Raw genomic sequence first — 21,330 nt, forward strand, 5'->3', positions numbered from 1 at the left:
AGCAACGCAGTGTAACCAGTGTATCATTTAAGTTTCTCACTTGTCCAATTTGCCCACTTGCCAGCAACTATAGATTGGATATCAGTAATCCACTAGGGGTCCAGATACATGTCAAGATCTTTCAGCTGGAATCTGGACATAGCAATCCTTTAATTGAGTTCTTTCGTTGAATGCCATTCATTCCATGTATTCTTTGGTTCCCAGTCAAAGCCTTGCTCCTCTCTCTGTATTTTCCTCCAGCCCTGCAACTCTCTAAGATATCTGCACACCTCTAATTCTAACCTCTTGCACATCCTGTATTTTTTTCCACCATTAGTGACCATGCCTTCAGTTGCCTGGATCCCAAACTCTGGAATACCCCCACTGCTTCTCTACCTCACTTTCCATCTTTAAGACGTTTCATAAGACCTACTTCTTCAACCAAGCTTTTGGTCATCTGATCTAATATTCCATTATGTGGTCCAGTTTCATACATTGTTTTATTATGCTCCTACGAAGCCCCTTTGGACATTTTGTTATGTTAAAGGCTCTATATAAATATAGCTTGTTGAATCGTGAGAGGAAAATATAGTTTAAAATAATCTTTATGTTTTGGCCCACTTCATGAGAGGCCATGGGATCCAAGGGCCTTTGGCCTTGTGGATCCAGAACTGGCTTGCCTGCAGAAGGCAGAGAGTGGTTGTGGATGGGGCTTTCTCTGAATGGAGGTCAGTCACCAGCGGAGTGCCTCAAGGATCTGTTCTGGGACCCTTGTTGTTTGTCATTTTCATAAATGACCTGGATGAGGAAGTGGAGGGATGGGTAAGTAAGTTCGCTGATGACACGAAGGTTGGTTGTGTTGTGGATGGTCTGGAAGGATGGCAAAAGTTGCAGCAGGACATAGATAGGATGCAGGACTGGGCGGAGAAGTGGCAGATGGACTTCAACGCAGATAAATGTGTAGTCGTCCATTTTGGCAGAACCAACGGGATGAACGAGTACACTATCAAGGGCAGAAGTCTGAGTAGTGTTGAAGAGCAGAAGGATCTTGGGGTCCGGGTCCACAGGACTCTTAAATTGGCCTCGCAGATGGAGGAGGTGGTCAAGAAGGCGTATGGTGTACTGGCCTTCATTCATCGAGGGATTGAGTTTAGGAGTCGGGAGGTAATGCTGCAACTTTATAAGACCCTTGTCAGGCCTCATTTAGAGTATTGTGCGCAGTTCTGGTCGCCTCACTATAGGAAAGATGTAGAAGCTATTGAGAGGGTACAGAGGAGATTTACAAGGATGTTGCCTGGACTGGGAGGCATGCCTTATGAAGTTAGGTTGAGGGAGCTGGGTCTCTTTTCCCTGGAGAGACGAAGGTTGAGAGGCGACCTGATAGAAGTTTACAAAATGTTGAGAGGAATAGATAGGGTGGACTCTCAGAGGCTATTTCCCCAGGTTGAAATGGTTGCTACGAGAGGACACAGATTTAAGGTGCGGGGAGGGAGGTTCAGAAGTGATGTTAGGGGTAAGTTTTTCACTCAGAGGGTGGTGAGTGAATGGAATCGGCTGCCGTCAGTGGTGGTGGAGGCGAACTCGCTGGGGTCTTTTAAAAGACTTCTGGATGAGTATATGGGGTTTAATGAGATTGAGGGTTATAGATAGGTCTGTAGGTTGGTAGGTGTTGATGTGATCGGCACAACTCGTGGGCCGAAGGGCCTGTTTGTGCTGTAGTGTTCTATGTTCTATGTTCTATGTTCTATCTAATTAATTACCACAATATATTTTCTGGATGCTTTCCGTCAAGGGATAAGAAATAACGGTTCAATGGAAAGAAATAATATGCTTTCAAATTATACAGGTGGCCAAATTTACATGCCATTGACTGAAGAAAAGCCTTCACCCAACTAGGAGGGTCAGGAAACTGGTAACATCATACCCTATCATTGTAAAATCTTGAAAGTCTCCAGCAGGGTGTTAGTTTTCCACGCTGCTGGCTACAAAGAAAATTCTGATCTGTAGCTGCTGGAGAGTTGATTAAGTATGTATGACTGCTTTTTATGTATTAAGACAGATTATATCTTAACAAAATTAGGTTTAGTTATAAATTCACTTGAAAGAAGAGACACATTTAGAAACAATTGTGAGTACACTATGAGCGCAAATTAATTATGAATGATGTGCGTACTGTAGTAATCTGCAATACAATCCCATCCATTCACCCACTCTCCAACCAGCCAATAATGCATTCGGGTTTATGTTTATTTTGATGCATTTGTGAACAAACTAAATAGGAAATATTGTTTTTGTGGCATTGAAGAAGTAAGTATTTAGCCATAAGTTAAACATTTTATACTCACAATTATCTTTCGAACCTGACTGCAACTAATAAGTTCCGGTCTCTGCTGCTATTCTCATTCATCAGTGTTGTATTCAATGTCTTCACACTTCAGCTGTTTAACTAAAGCTGAACTCTCATTCTTGACATATTCCATGAATCATGTACTTACAGATGTTTCTGAAATCCAGGTTTGTCATAATGTTTACCTATTCAGAAATTACAGTGAAGATGAACATTGACTTGTTTCCATTATACCGTGTGAAAGCTTATTTGAAAAGTGATTTACATAAATTTGTCCATGCAATGTGTCTATATGAACTTGTCACTTTGCAATTAGACCCTCCTGGTAATGGAGACTCTGATGAGGCTTAGTGTCATGTCTCACAGCTCTTCAGCCTGAATTACATTGCTCTGTTACAATTTGTCTCCACTGTGTAACCATGCTTCACCTAAAGACCACAATTGGTTTGGATTCCCTGCATGCAACACCACGGAAGACTGATAATAACATCAATAATAACTTGCGTTTAAATAGTGCCTGCAGAAAAACACTCCAAAATATTTTACAGAGGCATTGTCAGACAAAGATGGACATCAAGGCAAGAACAAAATATTAAAAAGGATGACCAAAATATTTTTGTTAAAGTGGGTTTTAATAAGGTCTTAAGAGAGGAGAAGAATGGAGAAACTTTGGGATTTTAGGAGGGAATTCCAGAGTGGAACCCAAATGACTGACAGCACAATTACTGTCGGCAAGATACAGAGTCAGAGGAATATAGGTTTTGAGAGTGAGGGGTTTGTAGGACTCGAGACGCTTTCAGATATAAGAAGGGGTGGGGCTATAAAGGGAATTAGCATGAAAATGAAAATTTTAGTTTAAATGCTTTGAAATCCGGACCAATGAAGATCAGCAGAAGAAAATAATGCTTGTATTTAAGAGACAGGATTTTGCACTGAGATTAGCATCCAGAAATTCACACTCATGCAATAAATTCCGCTGTACGATTGCAATAATTGCATAAGGATTTTCTTATCAAGTAGAATTCCCTTACTTTCAAAAGAAAGAAGGTTTATTTAATGGAATTCTCCTGTGACAAGTAAAGCTGTTTAAAAGAAGTTGTTTGATTGGAATTGTGTAGGTCTTTAACAATTGTATATGAGTAATTCTAAAATATTCACTGCACTCATTTGCATAGTAGTGCCTTGTGCTTCCAGTTGTATGTGGAAGATACATTTAAGTTGAATTAACTGGGTTTTATAGAATTAAATGTTTTGACATTTTCTGTTGACATTTTTCTTACGCCCTGATTTTGGGATCCGTTTCCTCTACTGAAGGTGCTCTGTAACTGCAACTTTTGTCGAGATAAATACTGATCATTCTGGATAATTTTTATGTAACTGATGGCCAGTCTAAATATATTTTACGGAGGTAGTTAGTCAAATTATAGAAACAAGCCTCGAAATTACCATTAGCAATACAATGAGTGTTCACTCTGCCATGTTGCCAATTCCACCATAATACCATCACTAAACACATGTACCCACCCCCCAATCCCCTGTCAGCATTGTGAAGGGACTGTTCCCTCCACAAGACCTTGAGTCTTCCTGCAGCATCATCCCCTGCAGTTGCGGGAGAGTTAGCAGCTTCCCCCTTACCTTCTCCCTCCTCACCTTGCCAAGGCCCCAATCATTCCTTCCAGCTAAAGCAGCGATTCACTTGTACTTTTTCTTTGTTTTAGTCTGCTGTGTTCACTGCACACAGTGCGGTCTCCTCTACACTGGGCAGACCAAACGCAGGCAGGGTGACTGCTTTGTGGAACACCTTTGTACGCAAGCATATCCTCGTTGAATGTGTTTAAGTCACGGGTAGATAGATTTCTGATCGATAAGGGAATTAAGGGTTATGGGGAGCAGGCGGGAAAGTGGAACTGATCCACTTCAGATCAGCCATGATCTTACTGAATGGCAGGGCAGGCTCAAAGGGCTAGATGGCCCACTCCTGCTCCTATCTCTTATGCTCTTATGTTCTTATGACTTCCATCTTTTGGTTGCTTGCTGTTTCAGTTCTTGTCCTCTTGCTCACATTTCTGTCCTCAGCCTGGTACATTGTTACAGTGAAGCCCAGCACAAGCTGGAGGAACAACGGGCACATCTCCCATCTCATCCGTACGTTCCCAGCCCCACCTCTCCGCCCCATAACCATTTCACTTAATGGTGTGGCTGAGGAAGAGCAATTTAGTTTTACCTACAGTTAAACTTGGCATGAGATTTACCTAGTGACATTCTGCTCTGTTCCCGCTTTCTTCTATTTTAATCTGTTTTACTGAACGAAACACAAGTTAAACCAGCAGGGTTATAAAATATGCACATCCAGGTCTGATTACACCATCGGGCTTCATCTTCAGTTTTATTTGGTGATATGAGTGGGGAGACCCTTATGGCTTTCTGACCAAGTAGTGGTCAAATTTGAAAGAATCATAGAATCCTACAGGGCAGAAGGAAACCATTTGGCCCATTGAGTCCGCACCGACCATAATCCCACCCAGGCCCTATCCCCATATCCTCATGCATTTACCCCAGCTAGTCCCCTTGACACTAAGGGGCAACTTAGCACGGCCAATCCACCTAACTCGCACATCTTTGGACTGTGGGAGGAAACCGGAGCACTCAGAGGAAACCCACGCAAACCTGGGGAGAACATGCAAACTCCGCACAGACAGTGACCCAAGCTGGGAATTGAACCCGCGTCTCTGGTGCTGTGAAGGAGCAGTGCTAACCACTATGCCACCGTGCCACCCACGGATGAGTTGCTCGTCCTTTTGTTTCACTTTTCCTATAGGTCCTCCACATCTCTTTCCTGGCAAGAATCACCCCAAGCACCAAAAAACTGTCTAAAGTGTAGGAGGATTGCGATCTGGATCACACCCACCCACCCAGTGGGAATCGCACTGCTTTTCCCACTGACTTGTTTTGATTTATTATTGTCACATGTACTAGTTTACAGTGAGAAGTGTTGTTTCTTGCGTGCTGTACATACAAAGCATACCGTACATAGAGAAGAACAGGAAAGGGTGCAGAATGTAGTGTTACAGTCATTGGTAGGGTGTAGAGAAACATCAACTTAGTGCAAGGTAAGTCCATTCAAAAGTCTGATGGCAGCAGAGAAGAAGTTGTTCTTGAGACAGCTGGTACGTGACCTCATAATTTTGTATCTTTTACCCGACGGAAGAAGGTGGAAGAGAGAATGTCCGGGATGTGTGGGATCCTTGATTATGCTGGCTGCCTTTCCAAGACAGTGGGAAGTGTAGACAGAGTCAGTGGATGGGAGGCTGGTTTGAGTGATGGATTAGGCTTCATTCATGACCCTTTGTAGATCCTTGTGGTCTTGGTCAGAGCTTGAGCCATACCAAGCTGTGATACAACCAGAAAGAATGCTTTCTATGGTGCATCTGTAAAAGTTGGTGAGAGTCATAGCTGACATGCCAAATATCCTTAGCCTTTTGAGAAAGCAGAGGTGTTGGTGGGCTTAACTGGGACAACACTTAGAAATCTTTTGGAAAAATTGTGCCCATCGTGTTTCATGATGTTTTGTAGAAATCCCAAATTGTTTCTCAATAAGCTATTAATGAATATTCATTAATATTTTTCTCACCTGGCTGGTGAGGAAATAGGAAACATGTCCTTCACTGGTTGGAAGAGCTGTTTACTAATTTAAAGCTGTGGCAAATGTAATGGTGCCCTCTTACATGAATACTTCCCATCAACACATGGCTTGGGTATGCAATTAAACAAACATACATATATATGTATATATTTATTTTCAATAGAATGTCATTTTTTTGTTTCCTGTGTGTTGGGAAAGTTGTACAATGACACATTGTGTCTTTGAAAAGGATTTCTTATTCTAATTTATTTGACATCCTTTGCCATTTTTTTCCAGATATTTTTAGATATGACATTTGGAGCTGGAGGCCATACAAAAATGATCCTTTCGCAAGCTTCTGACATCTCAGTGTTTGCCTTAGACAGAGATCCAGTAGCGTATGGAATCGCTAAACAGGTTTCCCAGGAATACCAGTGAGTAACTTACAGATGGACGTTGTTTTCTGTTAAATGTTTAGGGTGTAGGTATTATGGACCATGTTTTCGACTGATGTTCTTGTTTGTTGTTAGAGTTGCGAGGATTTTTAAAAAAATGCAGGATTGAAATGGTCTCCTAATGAACTGCTTCCTGCTGAACAATGATTAAACTTTGCCCAGTGATTCAAAGAATAAAGCATGAGAAAGAAAATTGGAAATTAGCAGAACGGTGATAGTTTACAATACTGCCTAATCTTGCAAGGCCAGTAGTTTTGAATCTTACAGCAGTTAGTCAAAGAATAATGTAGGACAGCAACAGGCCCTTCGGTCCACCAAGACTGCACCAATACGTGGTTTCCATCGTAGAATCCTTGCAGTGCAGAAGGAGGCCATTCAGCCCATCAAATCTGCACTGACCACAATCTCATCCAGACCCAATTCCTGTAACTCCAGATATTTATCCTACTAACCCCCTAATACTATGGTCAATTTAGCATGGCCAATCCACCTAACCCACACATCACTGGACCATAGGAGGAAAATGGGCTACCTGGAGGAAACCAATGCAGACATACAGAGAACATGCAAACTCCACACAGTGAACCAAGGCCGGAATTGAGCTCAGGTCCCTGGTGTTGTGAAGCAGCAGTACTAACCACTGGGCCACCATGCTGCCCCGCTGTTTGCCTCCCGTTCATGTGTCTGTCAAGATATTGTATTAATTTAAAGATGTATTTTAGGTTGTAAAGTTTTTTTTTGCGGACCAAAATGCTTCCGCACTTTGCCAACAAATTGTCATGACTCCCTTTCTGCCTTTCAAGATCACCGTATATAATTACAAAATGAGGAAAGTCATTTAATTAATCCATCCAGACAGATTCTAAATTCCTTAATTCAGGATTCAGTTATTTCATAAATGAATCAAGCTTTATTCCTCTACCTCTACTCTTGTGCAATCCAGTGATGCGAAGTATCATCAAAGTTACTATCTTAAATATTATCAGAAATGTATCCAGAATGTGTTTAACAGAGACTGCTGGAAACAGTGCATCCAAATATTTATTAACTATGTGTATGTAGGGACAGGTAATGTTCTCCATCTTCTTCCTTGAACACACTTGAATCAGTAAACAAAGATTCCTTAATAAAAGCAAATTACTGCAGATGCTGGAATCTGAACCCAAAAGAGAAAATGCTGGAAAATCTCAGCAGGTCTGGCTGTAAGGAGAGAAAAGAGCTGACGTTTCGAGTCCAGATGACCTTTTGTCAAAGCTGAAAGGCATAGAAAGTGGGAGATATTTATACGGCAGGGTGAGGGAATGAAAGATGAGTCATAGCCACAGAAACCAGGGGAAAAGACTGACTTACCGTAGAGAGAATAAAGGGTGTGGATGGCCAAACGGCAGAGAAGCTAAAAGGAGAAAGGTAAGCTGTGACAGGTGAAGATGTTGGGGGAGGGGTGGTGAAAATGGATGGGACAGAGGTAAAATTTAGAAAAGAGAAGCAAAGAGGGAGAAAAGGGAAGGGAAGGGGAATAAAGTAGGGGAAAGAATTGGGGGGGGGGAAGAAAAATGAAGAAAGCTAGTAAAGAAATAAAAGGTAGAGAACAGTAAAAAATTAAATTAATTAAAATGAAAACTAATGGATCGAGGTGGGGTAGATCTAATCATCTGAAGTTGCTGAATTCAATGTTGAGACCAGAAGGCTATAAAGTGCCTAGCCGGAAGATGAGATGTTGTTCCTTCAGTTTGTGTTGAGCTTCACTGGAACATTGCAGCAGCCCAAAGACAGACATGTGGGCGTGGGAGCTGGATCGTGTGTTAAAATGGCAAGCAACCGGAAAGTCAGGGTCCTGACTGCGCACGGACCGAAGGCACTCAGCAAAGCGATCACCCAGTCTACGCTTGGTCTCTCCGATAAAGAGGAGACCACATTAGGAGCAATGAATGCAAGACACCAAATCGAAAGAGGGGCAAGTGAAACGCTGCTTAATCTGGAATGAGTCTTTTGGACCTTGGGCGGTGAATGTGGAAGAGGTAAAGGGGCAGTTGTTACATCTTCTTCGATTGCATGGGAAGGTGCCATTAGTGACGGGAGAGGTGTTGTGTATAGTGGAGGAATGGATTAGGTTATCCCAGAGGGAACAGCCTCTGCAGAATGCTGACAGAGGGAGTGAAGGGAAGATGTGTTTGTGGTGACGTCATGCAGGAGTTGGCGAAAATGGCAGAGGATTATGCTTTGCATGCAGAGGCTGACAGGGTAAAATGTGAGAACAAGGGGGACTCTATCCTTGTTCTGGAAGGAAGGGGAGGTGGTGAGAGTCGTGGTGCGGGAGATGGACTGCACACTGTTCAGGGTCATGTCGACAACTGTAGATAGGAATCCATGGTTGAGGAAAAAGGATCACATATTAAGAGCACCCCCACTTTGGAAAGTGGCATCATCGGAACAAATAAGAACATAAGAAATAGGAGCAGGAGTAGGCCATCTGGCCCTTCGAGCCTGCCCCGCCATTCAATAAGATCATGGCTGATCTGTCGTGGCTCAGTTCCACTTTCCCGCCCTCTCCCCATAACCCTTAATCCCCTCTCTTATCAAAAACCCATCAACCCGCTTCTTAAAAATATTTAGCGAGGCAGCCTCCACCACTTCAACGGGCAGAGAATTCCAGAGATTCACCACCCTTTGAGTGAAGAAGTTCCTCCTCAACTCCGTTCTGAACCGCCCCCCCCTTTATCCCGAGGCTGTGCCCCCTAGTCCTACTGTCTTTTTTGAGCGGGAAGAGTCTTTCCACCTCTATCCTATCCATCCCATTCATCATCTTATACGTCTCAATGAGATCTCCCCTCATTCTTCTAAACTCTAACGAGTACAAGCCTAGTTTATTCAGCCTCTCCTCATAGCTCAACCCCCTCAACTCCGGTATCAGCCTAGTAAACCTCCTCTGCACTCCCTCCAGGGCCAAAATATCCTTGCGCAGGTGCGGCGCCCAAAACTGCACACAGTACTCCAGCTGCGGCCTCACCAATGCCCTATACAGCTGCAGCAAGACCTCCCTACTTTTATATTCAATCCCCCTCGCTATGAAGGCCAGCATCCCATTCGCCTTCCTGACCACCTGCTGCACTTGCAGGCTGGGTTTTTGCGACTCATGCACAAGGACCCCGAGGTCCCTCTGCACCGTCGCCTGCTGCAGTTTTTCGCCACGTAAGTAATAGTCCTTCCTACCATTCTTCCTACCAAAGTGGACCACCTCACACTTGCCAACATTAAATTCCATTTGCCATTTCCTGGCCCATTCGCCCAGCCTATCTAGATCCTTCTGCAGACTCTCCACACCCTCCGCACAATTTGCCTTTCCCCCAATCTTGGTGTCATCAGCAAATTTCGACACCCTACACTCGGTTCCCTCCTCCAGATCATCTATATAAATGGTAAATAGCTGAGGCCCCAGCACCGACCCCTGGGGCACCCCACTAGTCACCAACCGCCAATCCGAATAGCACCCATTGACCCCCACTCTCTGCCTCCTATTTGACAACCAATCCTCTATCCACGCTAACACCCTACCCCCAACTCCATGTCCTCTGACCTTCTGCAGTAACCTCTTGTGAGGTACCTTATCAAACGCCTTCTGAAAATCCAGAAAGACCACATCCGACAGAGATGAAGGATCTGAGAGAAAGGGATGGAGTCCTTACAGGATGAAGGGTGTGAAGAGCTGGAGCCCAGATAGCTGTGGGAATCAGTAGGTTGGTAATGGATATTATGATAGTCTATTGCCGGAAATGGAGACAGAAAGGTCAAGGAAGGAAAGTGTCTGAGATGGACTAGGTGATGGCGATGGAGGGGTGGAAACTAGAAGCGAAGTTGATGAATTTTTCGAGGTCTGGATGAGAGCATGAAGCAGCACCAAAATTGTCATCGATGTACCTGTAAAGGACTTGTGGGAGAGGACCCGGATAGACCTGGAACAAGGAATGTTCCACATACCCCACAAAAAGACAAGTGTAGCTATGATCCACTTGGGTGTCCATTGCTACTCCTTTGATTTGGCGGAAGTGGGATGAGTTAAAGGAGAAGTTGTTAAGAGATAGAACGAGTTCAGCCAGACGGAGGAGAATGGTAGTGGATGAGAATTGTTCAGGCCTCTTTTCAAGAAAGAAGCGAGGAGCTCTCAGGCTGTCCTGGGGTGGGATGGAGGTGTAGAGAGATTGCACATCCATGGTGAATAGGAGGTGGTTAGGGCCTGCAAACTGGAAGCTGTCAGTATGACACAGGGCATCAGAGGAATCCCAGATGTAGGTGGGGAGGGAATAGATTACGGTGAGTACTTTATACCCCTTCCCTCCCCTTTTCTCCCCCTTTGCTTCTCGTTTTCTAAATTTTATTTCAGTCCCATCCATTCCACCCTCTCCCCCGCCCCCCACCTCCCCCAGCATTTTCATCTGTCACAGCTTACCGTCTCATTTTAGCTTCTCAACCATTTGGCCATTCACACCTTTATTCTCTCTGTGGACAGCTATTAGCAGTCTTTTCCCCTGGTTTCTGTGGCTATGACTCATCTTTCATTCTCTCACCCTGCAGTATAAATATCTCCCACTTTCTGTGCCTTTTAGCTTTGACAAAGGGTCATCTGGACTCGAAACGTCAGCTCTTTCCTCTCCTTACCGATGCTGCCAGACCTGCTGAGATTTTCCAGCAGAGATTCCTTTTTCTGGTAACGATGATGAACAGATGTTCTCTTTTTTTTGTACCACCTTTTGAGGACATGTTGCCTGCTGCTCTTTCTCAAAGCAATGAGACTTGGTCAGCATCTGTTAAGGTTCGCATAGCTGTGGTGGGTCTATAGTCATCTAATCCAGCAGTTTCATTGCTTGGCAAAAGTGTTTGTTGCTTAGCTTCATGGGAACTGGAGGCCGTACTCTCCAGTGATTAGTATCCTCTGAATGAAGTGCTGTGCATCCTAATAATTCACTCAATGATGAATCAGATGGACAAACAGAAGAATGGCTCTCATTTGGGAGTTGGAGGCGTAATGATATTTTCACTAGACTAGTAATCCAGAGGCCCAGAGTAATACTCCGGGCACCCGGATTCAAATCCCACCCTGGTAGATGGTGAAATTTGAATTCAATAAAAATCTGGAATTACAAGCCCAATGATGACCATGAAACCATTGTCAATTGTTGTAAAAACCCATCTGGTTCACTAATGTCCTGTAGGGAAGGAAATCTGCCGTCCTTACTCAGTCTGGCCCACACGGGATTCCTGACCCACAGCAATGGTCTTAAATGCCCCTGAAGTTGCCCAGCAATCCTCTCAGTTCAAGGGTAGTTAAGGATGGGCCATATTTTGTAATTTTGTTTGTAATTTTTGTAATTTTTATTAATGTTTGTAATTTTTATTAATGATCTGGATGAAGGTATAGTTGGGTGGATTAGTAAATTTGCTGATGACACCAAAGTCGGAGGTGTGGTAGATTGTGAGGAAGGGTGTCATAGTTTGCAGGAAGACTTGGACAGGTTGCAGCGCTGGGCCGAGAGGTGGCGGATGGAGTTTAATGCGGAGAAGTGTGAGGTAATTCACTTTGGTAGGAATAACAGATGTGTTGAGTATAGGGCTAACGGGAGGACTTTGAATAGTGTGGATGAACAGAGGGATCTAGGTGTATGTGTACATAGATCCCTGAAAGTTGGGAATCAAGTAGATAGGGTTGTTAAGAAGGCATACGGTGTCTTGGTGTTTATTGGTAGGGGGATTGAATTTAGGAGTCGCAGCGTCATGTTGCAACTGTACACAACTCTGGTGCAGCCGCACTTGGAGTACTGTGTGCAGTTCTGGTCCCCACATTACAGGAAGGATGTGGAGGCTTTGGAGAGGGTGCAGAGGAGGTTTACCAGGATGTTGCCTGGTATGGAGGGGAGGTCCTATGAGGAGAGACTGAGGGATTTGGGGTTGTTTTCGCTGGAAAGAAGGCGGCTAAGAGGGGATCTTATTGAAACATATAAGATGATTAGAGGTTTAGATAGGGTGGACGGTGATAGCCTTTTTCCTCGGATGGAGAAAGCTAGCACGAGGGGGCATGGCTTTAAATTAAGGGGGGGTAGTTATAGGACGGATGTCAGGGGTAGGTTCTTTACCCAGAGGGTGGTGAGGGATTGGAATGCCCTGCCTGCTGCGGTTGTAAATGCGCCTAGTTTGGGGGCGTTTAAGAGATCCATGGATAGGTTTATGGACGAAAAGGGATTGGTTTAGGTTAGTGGGTCATTGTTTTTTAACTGGTCGGCACAACATCGTGGGCCGAAGGGCCTGTTCTGCGCTGTAATTTTCTATGTTCTATAAACGCTGACCCAGCCAGCGATGCCCACATCCCATGAGCGAATAAACAAAATCATTGGAGTTAATGATACTTGTCAGTGCTGTCGGGTTTTGTTTTCCTGCTGGTGGTTGTTTGACAAGTGCACAACCAGTGGGTTTGTTGTTCATTAGGTATTGTTCATTAGTATTTCAAGAGTTCCAGCAGGCAAAGCAACAATTGGAATAGAACAAGATAATACCTCAGATTGTTTGACTTTACAGTTCTGCAATGGAACAGGTTGTTCTGCTGCTTCTACTGAGAAAGTAAGAAGTCTCACAACACCAACACTCCTACTTAGATCCAGAAAAATTACACATCCTTGTTTCTCTGAAATATGTGTGAGATCAGTAGCATGTACATCAGCTGTTTCAGTCACTTCTTCTTCAGCCTTGACCCCAGGGTTTCGAGGGGGGTCAGTTTTTTGTTCTGCACTTCTCTCACTTGTCAGAGCTTCTATTCTTAGTTTCTCTTCATAAAAGTCAGTGGCAGCATCAAGTTGTTCTTTGTCATCACTGTCTTTAGAATCGGCATGCGGATTGTCAGTCTGGTTGCCTTCACTTGTGACGTTCTGCTCATACTCATTGATGGTACTCTGGTTATCAACCTCAACTACTGTAGCATTGTGGTAATGTCACCTGTAATCCAGAAGCCCGGACTAATGTTCTGGGGACGAGAGTTCAAATCCCAGTTGGTGAAAATTAAACTCAAATAATAAATCAGGAATTGAAAAGTGATTTCACCATTTTCATTCTAAGTGCTGAATCTGGGCGTAATTTAGATCCGACTTTGAAATCCGCTTTCAGGCGCTCCCATAAGCAGTCAACCTGAAAAGAAAATCGCGGGTCCCGTTCGCTCTGTGGGCGGGGCTTAGCATGCCCGAAATGACCGGAGCTCTGAACTGCGCCTGTGTCAGATCGCTCCCGGGCCAGAGAAAGCAGAGAAAGCGATGATCCCCACAGACATCACTGTCCCCCTTATCAACCCCCACCCCGCCCGCCGCTACTGAGACCGATTGCGACTCCCTGCCCCCTCCCCCCACCCCCCACCTATCACCCACAGAGAGGCAGCGGACCCTCCCACCACCCCCATCCCCCCCACCAGAGATCCATCTGATCCCCAGCCCACCAGTCAGCGATCGGGCCTCCCCAGTCCCCACCAGAAACATATCTTACCCACCTCCCTTCTCCCCCCCCCACCACCATCCAGAGAATGGTCTGGCTTCACTCCTCCCAACTACCCCCAGAGAACGATCTGGCCTCCCCCCCCACCCGACCCCCAAACCAGAGGAACATCTGATCTACCTTCTCCCTCCCCACCAGACAACAATCAGCACTCCCTCTCCCCACCCACCTCCCCCACCCCCCACCACCAGACAACAACCAGCACTCCCACCCCACCAACATCCCCCTCCACCAGACAATGATCGGGCCTCCCTTCACCCAGTCCCCCTCCCCACCAGAGATACATCTGTCCCAGCTCCCTCTCCTTCCCCTGCCCCCAACCAGAGAATGATCTGACCAGCCTCCCTCCACCGCGCCCCCCCCCGTACCGATCTGAGTCAGAGAGCCGTTGGAAGCACTGAATTTGCTCTTCAGCAGCTGGAGTGCCTGATTCAGACTTTTATTCAGCATGTCCATTACAGTGAGATTCCGGATCGGTGAACGTGGCGGTAAAGAGGGAAATGCTGATTAAAGTTGGGCGGGCAGTTCATTAATTCAGTTGAAATGCATGCAAATAAGACATCAAAAAAGACAGTAGGACAAGGGGGCACAGCCTCAAGATAAAGGGGGGGCGGTTTAGAGCGGAGTTGAGGAGGAACTTCTTCACTCAAAGGGTGGTGAATCTCTGGAATTCTCTGCCCATTGAAGTGGTGGAGGCTGCCTCGCTAAATATTTTTAAGACGCGGGTTGATGGGTTTTTGATAAGAGAAGGGATTAAGGGTTATGGGGAGAGGGCGGGAAAGTGGAACTGAGCCACGACAGATCAGCCATGATCTTATTGAATGGCGGGGCAGGCTCGAAGGGCTAGATGGCCTACTCCTGCTCCTATTTCTTATGTTCTTATGTTCTTATGTTCAAATACATTTGAAATGCCGTCGTGCCCATTTCAGGTGCGAAGCAGATCGTGGCCATTCCTGGATTTTGGTAAGATAGCAATCTGCGCGTATCGCATTAATGGCCTCACGCCCGACTTTACCACATTGACCAAAAACTGGCACGTCGCAATGGTAAAATAGGGCCCTTAGAAACCATTTTCGATCATCGCAAAAACTCTTCTGGATCACTATTGGGCTTTATTGTAATAATCTTTCAGCTAATCCATTGGTTGTTAGGGTATGGATTTTATATGCTAAATACTGTTTATTTTGAGGTAATCCTAAACTCTTGCGAAGTAATCTGTGAACAATTATCGCTTCCGGTTCACCAAATCTTGCAAAAGATTTGTCAGGTTTTTCAATGGTTTTTTCAGATGTAATAGATCTCATGCTAACAATACTGGCCACTTCAAGTCTGCATCAGTTATGACAATGAACATGTAACCCTCAAACAGACCAGCCAAATCTTCCTACAATTGTTGCCATGGCATTTTGGACCACTTCCAAGGGTATAAAGGAGATCACAGTGCTATATTTCTTATTTGTACACAGAATTGACACTGTCCCACTTTTATTTAAATCTGAGCATCCAGACCCAGCCTTCAAAAATTGCTACATACTAATCCCTTCATCCAGACTATACCAGGATGTCCTTTTATGTGGTTCAGTAAGAAGTCTCACAACACCTGGTTAAAGTCCAACAGGTTTATTTGGAATCACAAGCTTTTGGAGCACTGCTCCTTCATCAGGTGAGTGGAGATGTAGGTTCACAAACACTGCATATATAGACAAAGACACAATTGCAAGACAATTACAGATTGGAATGTGAAGAATGGTTGGAACGTGAGTCTTTACAAGTAATCACGTCTTTATAGATACTGACAGTGTGCATGGAGAAAGGGATAATCACAGGTTAAAGAGGTGTGCATTGTCTCAAGCCAGGACAGTTTGTCGCATTTTGCAAACCCAGGTAATCTGGTGCCATGTTTGGACTTTAACTTGGTGTTGTGAGACTTCTTACTGTCACTACCCCAGTCCAACGTTGGCATCTCCACCTTTATGCAGTTGTTCAGGAACTCTTCCAAGCAGATTAAGAGGAATGATCACTCGGATTCCCCACAATAGACACCCACCTTGGACGGTCAACTCAAGTTTGCTTGACACATATAGTTTCAAATCAGGATGTGGATGATGTGTTCCAGCTTGCATTTCTTTTGATACCATATCCATCACCTTCCCCATCACGGGATCATTTCTGGTATGTCTCTGAAGTTGAGAAGCTGTCACAGGCAAAGGATCCACAAGTGAAAAATAAAGAATATTAGCAATACTCGTTGTTGGCATCTGCTCAATAGATAAAGGTAATTATCTATTACCTTTATCTATTAAGGTAATAGATATGCATCAACGTTGGCATGGTGCTCTGTTTGACGAAACATTATATTTTAAGAGAGTGCAGATCTGTGATTATCTTTGCAATTCACTATCAGCTAACCATGGTATATCCTTTAGGGCCCAAAAATAGTAGTTAAGGGTTAGTGATCAGTGTAAGAGGAATTTCCCGGGGTGTGCCTCTGGGGAGTTTATACTCAGCTGAACTCGACCAATACAGAGGCCACGAAAGACAGCATGTAGTTAAAGAGTGAAAAGACGTTTATTGCTAATGCGTGCATCAGCAAGCACTGGCTACCTTTTCTGATGTAACAGTACATGTGTGAGATTGATATACTTTTCTGAAAACTTTGGTTTCCTGCCCAGCTTGTCACCCAAACTGGAAGGTCCAATTACAATGTTACACGTTATTATCCTATCAAATAACACTCTACCTATCAGCAGGATTAGGAGCTTATTAGCCCATTGCACCAGAAAATTCTTCCCTCGTTCCTAGAAAATCTAACTACGTAATTCCAGTAGATTCAAGGATATTGTTATCATCTGCAAATTTTAATTGGTAAGGGGAGTTACTTTCCTTGCCTATGTCCAGTCCATTATCAGCATGAGAAACCATACCAACCTTCTTAACCATGAGCTAATGCACTTTCGTGCATTCCACTTGTAGCTGCCTGACTTAAGCTGACATCCATTGTCTCAAGAGAACTTGGTCTGCCTACCCCTGTCTATTTCCCATCATGCTGAGCAGTTAGATCATCCATTGGCTAAGGTTCACAAAACACATTAAGAATACAGCTTAATTTTATAATACTTGGTTAAATTATGGTTATACAGACAATACCTCTGCATATTGTATTAGGTCTTATTCTATATTAAGGCACCTTGTAATCTTTTTCTTAATCTTGTCTATTTATTATAGTAATTTAAAACAAGGGGCTTTTATGCTATAAATTTTATATTAGCCTCCTTCAATCAGTAAATAATGTGAAATGATGACTATGTAAATAATGTTGAAATGTTCAGTTGAAGTTCTTCATCATATTTCTGGACATTCTCTTCTTCACAGTCTTGTAGAATGCAACTTGTTCTTTTGCCTGAAGGCACCCAGATTCATCTTTTGAATATTCTTCTTACGGGAAGCTGGTCCAGCCCAACAAGTTTTTGCAAAGTGACCCATTTGCCACAACTCCTGCATTGACTATCCTTGCTCCAGCATTTACTGACTGGCCCATATTGGCACATTTGCGATATGCTTGTTGCTGTTCTGACTTCTTATGGGCAGTTCCCAACTTGTTGATCTTCATTCCGGTTCCAAATTGTGAAGCCTCCTTACCAGCCAGTTCCACCAGCACTTTGACTTCAACTGCTGTCTTTAAAGTCAAAACTTGTTCAGTAGGCAATCTTCTTTGGATACCCTCACTCTAGAGATCACAAACTGCATGACCTTGAAGAGTATCTTCTAATTACCCACAATGTTGGGCCAGCCTTTTTGAGACTTCCACAAACCGAGCAATGCTGTTGCCTTCCACTTGACTCCTTCGCTGGAACCTGTACTGTTCCACGATGATCAATGGCTTTGGAGAGTAAAGTTTTAAAGTTTATTTATTAGTGTCAAAAGTAGGGTTACATTAACACTGCAGTGAAGTTACTGTGAAAATCCCTTCGTCACCACAGTCCGGCGCCTGTTCAGTTACACTGAGGGAGAATTTAGCATGTCCAGCACAACTTTCGGACTGTGGGAGGAAACTTGAGCACCTGGGGGAAACCCATGCAGATGCGGAGAGAAGATGCAGACTCCGCACAGACAGTGACCCAAAGCGGGAATGAAACCCGGATCCCTGGCGCTGTGAGGCAGCAGTGCTAACAAGGATCTTGATCAAGTCATTGTATGTTTTGGTTCTCCAGGTGAAGCAAGCTCTGGAGCAAATTGAAGATTTTACTTCCTTAGGTGCTGAGGAAAACTGATCTGAGCAATTTGTTTTCAATTTATTTGCTTGTACAGAGTGCTGGTAAAGTAACTCCGTGATTCATTCTCTTCATTGAAAGGGTCTACGGCTCCTAATTGACCCATCATTTCACTTGCAGGCACTAACGACTCAAGATTGCTCAGTATATATATTTTTTAATGTCTTTCCAATACGCTCCTTTCTCTTTACCCTGGAGACTGCAGACTTGACTTTTTTTCTCGAACGACCCCAGTTGTACAGCAAAGCCTCCACTCTTTTCAAGTGTGCCAAATACGATCTGAAATATCACCCAACTCTGATCAGGAAAACCTCTTATTTTAAATCCACGCAGAAAAGGTTGGCCAGGGTAAATATTGAGAAGATGTTTCCACTTGCGGGAGAGTGTCAGACCAGAGGGCATAGTCGCAGAATAAGGGGGTGCTCATTTAAGACGGATTTGAGGAAGAACTTCTTCTCTCAAAGGATGGTGAATCTTTGGAATCCTTTACGCCTGGAAGCTGTGGAATCCTTAAACATTTTCGGGACTGAGATCGATAGGTTTGCAAATAGTAAGGGGGTTGAGAGTTAAGAAGAGAAGGCAGGGAAGTGGACTCAGTGAGTGTTCAATCAACCATGTTCTCATTAAATGGTGGAGCAGGCTTGAAGGGCTGAATGGCCTACTGTTCCTATTTCTTATGGTCTTATTGATATGGATAGGGTTAGAGGGCACAACTGTGTGAAGAATGGTGCCATTTCTCATTACTCCACTTTTACAATCATAGAATCCCTACAGTGCAGAAGGAGGCCATTTGGCCCATCAAGTCTGCACTGACCACAATCCCACCCAGGCCCTATCCCCCAAATCCCCATGCATTTACCCTAGTCCCCTGACAATTGCCAAGGGGCAATTTTAACATGACCAATCCACTTAACCCGCACATCTTTGAACTGTAGGAGGAAACCGGAGCACCCAGAGGGAACCCACGCAGACATGGAGGGGGAATGTGCAAGCTCCACACAAACAGTGACCGAAGCCGGGAATCGAACCTGGGTCCCTGGCACTGTGAGGCAGCCATGCTAACCACTGCCACTGTGCCTTTAGTCTTTAAAATATTGAATACTTTGCTGTACAGGTCTAACAGTTGAAATAACTTACGGCTAGGGTGCCACAAAGAAAAGTAGCAGAAAACTGGGAGTTGCTTTTTTTGGTATAATATTCTTTGAATTGGCACTGAATGGTCAAAAGATCTTTAAAATGTCTTCCAAAGGTAATGTTGTACAGTGTTATTTCTGTTTTGGGTACAGAAAAAGATTGAGTAAACCTTCTTTTTGCTTCATCTACTCTTATTTAATGGTTCAAATGCATTGTTAGCACTTAAATCCACAGATGCTGTGTGCAAAATGCACTCTTTTGGTCCACAGGGAGTCTTGCTGAACAGTGCATGGATGCTATTCTAAGCTGCAGTCAGCACAGGGTCACTCATTCTGTAAAGCAGCTGTAAGATTCATCCTCATCTAGGTTAGGTCTAATACAGACATTCCCAAGAGTGTCATGAATGCATCGCAATCAAATTTTGGAAAAATAACGCAAGGTCCATTGTGAAATTCTTTTATCAGCCACAATAAATATGCAAGATATAAGGACATCAGCGACATTTGTGTGAAATATTGAAAAGTGTAAATAAAAATCTCAAGATTCTGTACAACTGTTTTCATCAGTTTTGTCAGAACTATGGAGTCTACAATTCATTGATAAAGTACCTCTAGACGACAGTAGAAGCTAACTGCCTGATATCTTTCCTGTTCCTGCTGTGTATATTGTCCAAATGTATTTTATTACAAGCGTGACTCAGGCAACAATGTTTGAAGGTAAATGAAATTGCAATACTGATGCAGTCACACTGAGGTAAATACATGAGATGGCTGCTTGTTTTAACTAACCATGGGCAAATCCTGATTTTCAACTTGTAAAATAAAAGTTTATTTATTAGTCACAAGTAAGGCTTACATTAACACTGCAATGAAGTTACTGTGAAATTCCCCTTGTCGCCAAAGTCTGGTGCCTGTTTGGGTCAATGCACCTAACCTGCACATCGTCAGACTGTGGGAGGAAACCGGAGCACCCGGAGGAAACCCACGCAGGACACGGGGAGAATGTGCAGACTTCGCACAGACAGTGACCCAAGGCTGGAATTGAACTCGGCTCCCTGGCGCTGTGAGGCTGCAGTGCTAACCACTGTGCCACCGTATTGCCGTATGCAATTTATGACACAAATGATAGGTAAAAAGAGGAAGTTTGACTGCACCAGTAGCCAAGTTCCTACAGAATTTCTGCTTGAATAGTTATGATTTTTTTAGCTTTCATCTTTTTGCTTTTGGGGAACATAACACCTGTTCTCGAATTCCATCTGTTTAACGATTTACCCAAAATAGCGTTTCGTCCAGCATTGCAGGGCTTCCTCATTCATTTCCAAATTACACATACTGTGACTGATGTAACGTTCCTTCTGATCTAACCCTCAGCCCTACTGTGTCAGACAGTAGCCTGTGTGACTGTACCTCTGCGCTAGCCCCAAGTCGTTAGATGGAGCCTGCAATCTTCCTGTTGTGCCGTAGACCTTAAATAAAAAAAACAAGATGCAGGTGCTGAGTACTTCAATGGAAGAGCATGCAAAAACTGTGCGGGACTGTTAGAGAACTACAGAAGTGAGGAAACATACTGGAGAGGATGGAGGGGCTGGATGCCAAAGGGGGTAGGGTAGGTTGTGGGAAACTTGCAGGTAATTTAAACAACAAAACCGAGAGAGTAAGGCAGACACCACAAAAGGAAATGTTTATCATGACTAAACAAGGAGAAAAAGCTTCATAGGATGGAAATTGTGCAGTGCAGAAGGAGGCCATTCGGCCCGTCGAGTCTGCACCGACCGCAATCACACCCAAGTCCTATTCTTACAACCCCATATGCTTACCCTGCTAATCCTCCTGACACTATGGTCAATTTAACATGGCCAATCAACCTAACCCACGCATCTTTGGACTGTGAGAGGAAACCGGAGCACCCAGAGGAAACCCATGGAAACACGGGGAGAACTTGCAAACTCCACACAGACAGTGACCCAAGGCTGGAATTGAACCCGGCTCCCTGGCACTG

General features: G+C 44.1%; 1 protein-coding gene across 2 annotated transcripts in view; it reads left to right on the forward strand.

The window, feature by feature from the left end:
* Positions 1-21,330, forward strand: part of mettl15 (methyltransferase 15, mitochondrial 12S rRNA N4-cytidine) — a 127,449-nt gene that overhangs the window by 52,228 nt on the left and 53,891 nt on the right. For both annotated transcript variants that reach the window (XR_013886771.1, XM_080189882.1), the window contains exon 2: positions 6,246-6,382. Coding sequence is in view for 1 of the 2 variants with exons in the window: in XM_080189882.1 (XP_080046008.1) it covers positions 6,246-6,382 (137 nt within the window). In the remaining variant the exon portion in view is untranslated. The remainder of the gene's footprint in view (positions 1-6,245; positions 6,383-21,330) is intronic.

This window comes from Carcharhinus amblyrhynchos, chromosome 6, assembly GCF_965287045.1.
Source record: "Carcharhinus amblyrhynchos chromosome 6, sCarAmb.v2.hapA, whole genome shotgun sequence".
NCBI lineage: Eukaryota > Metazoa > Chordata > Chondrichthyes > Carcharhiniformes > Carcharhinidae > Carcharhinus > Carcharhinus amblyrhynchos.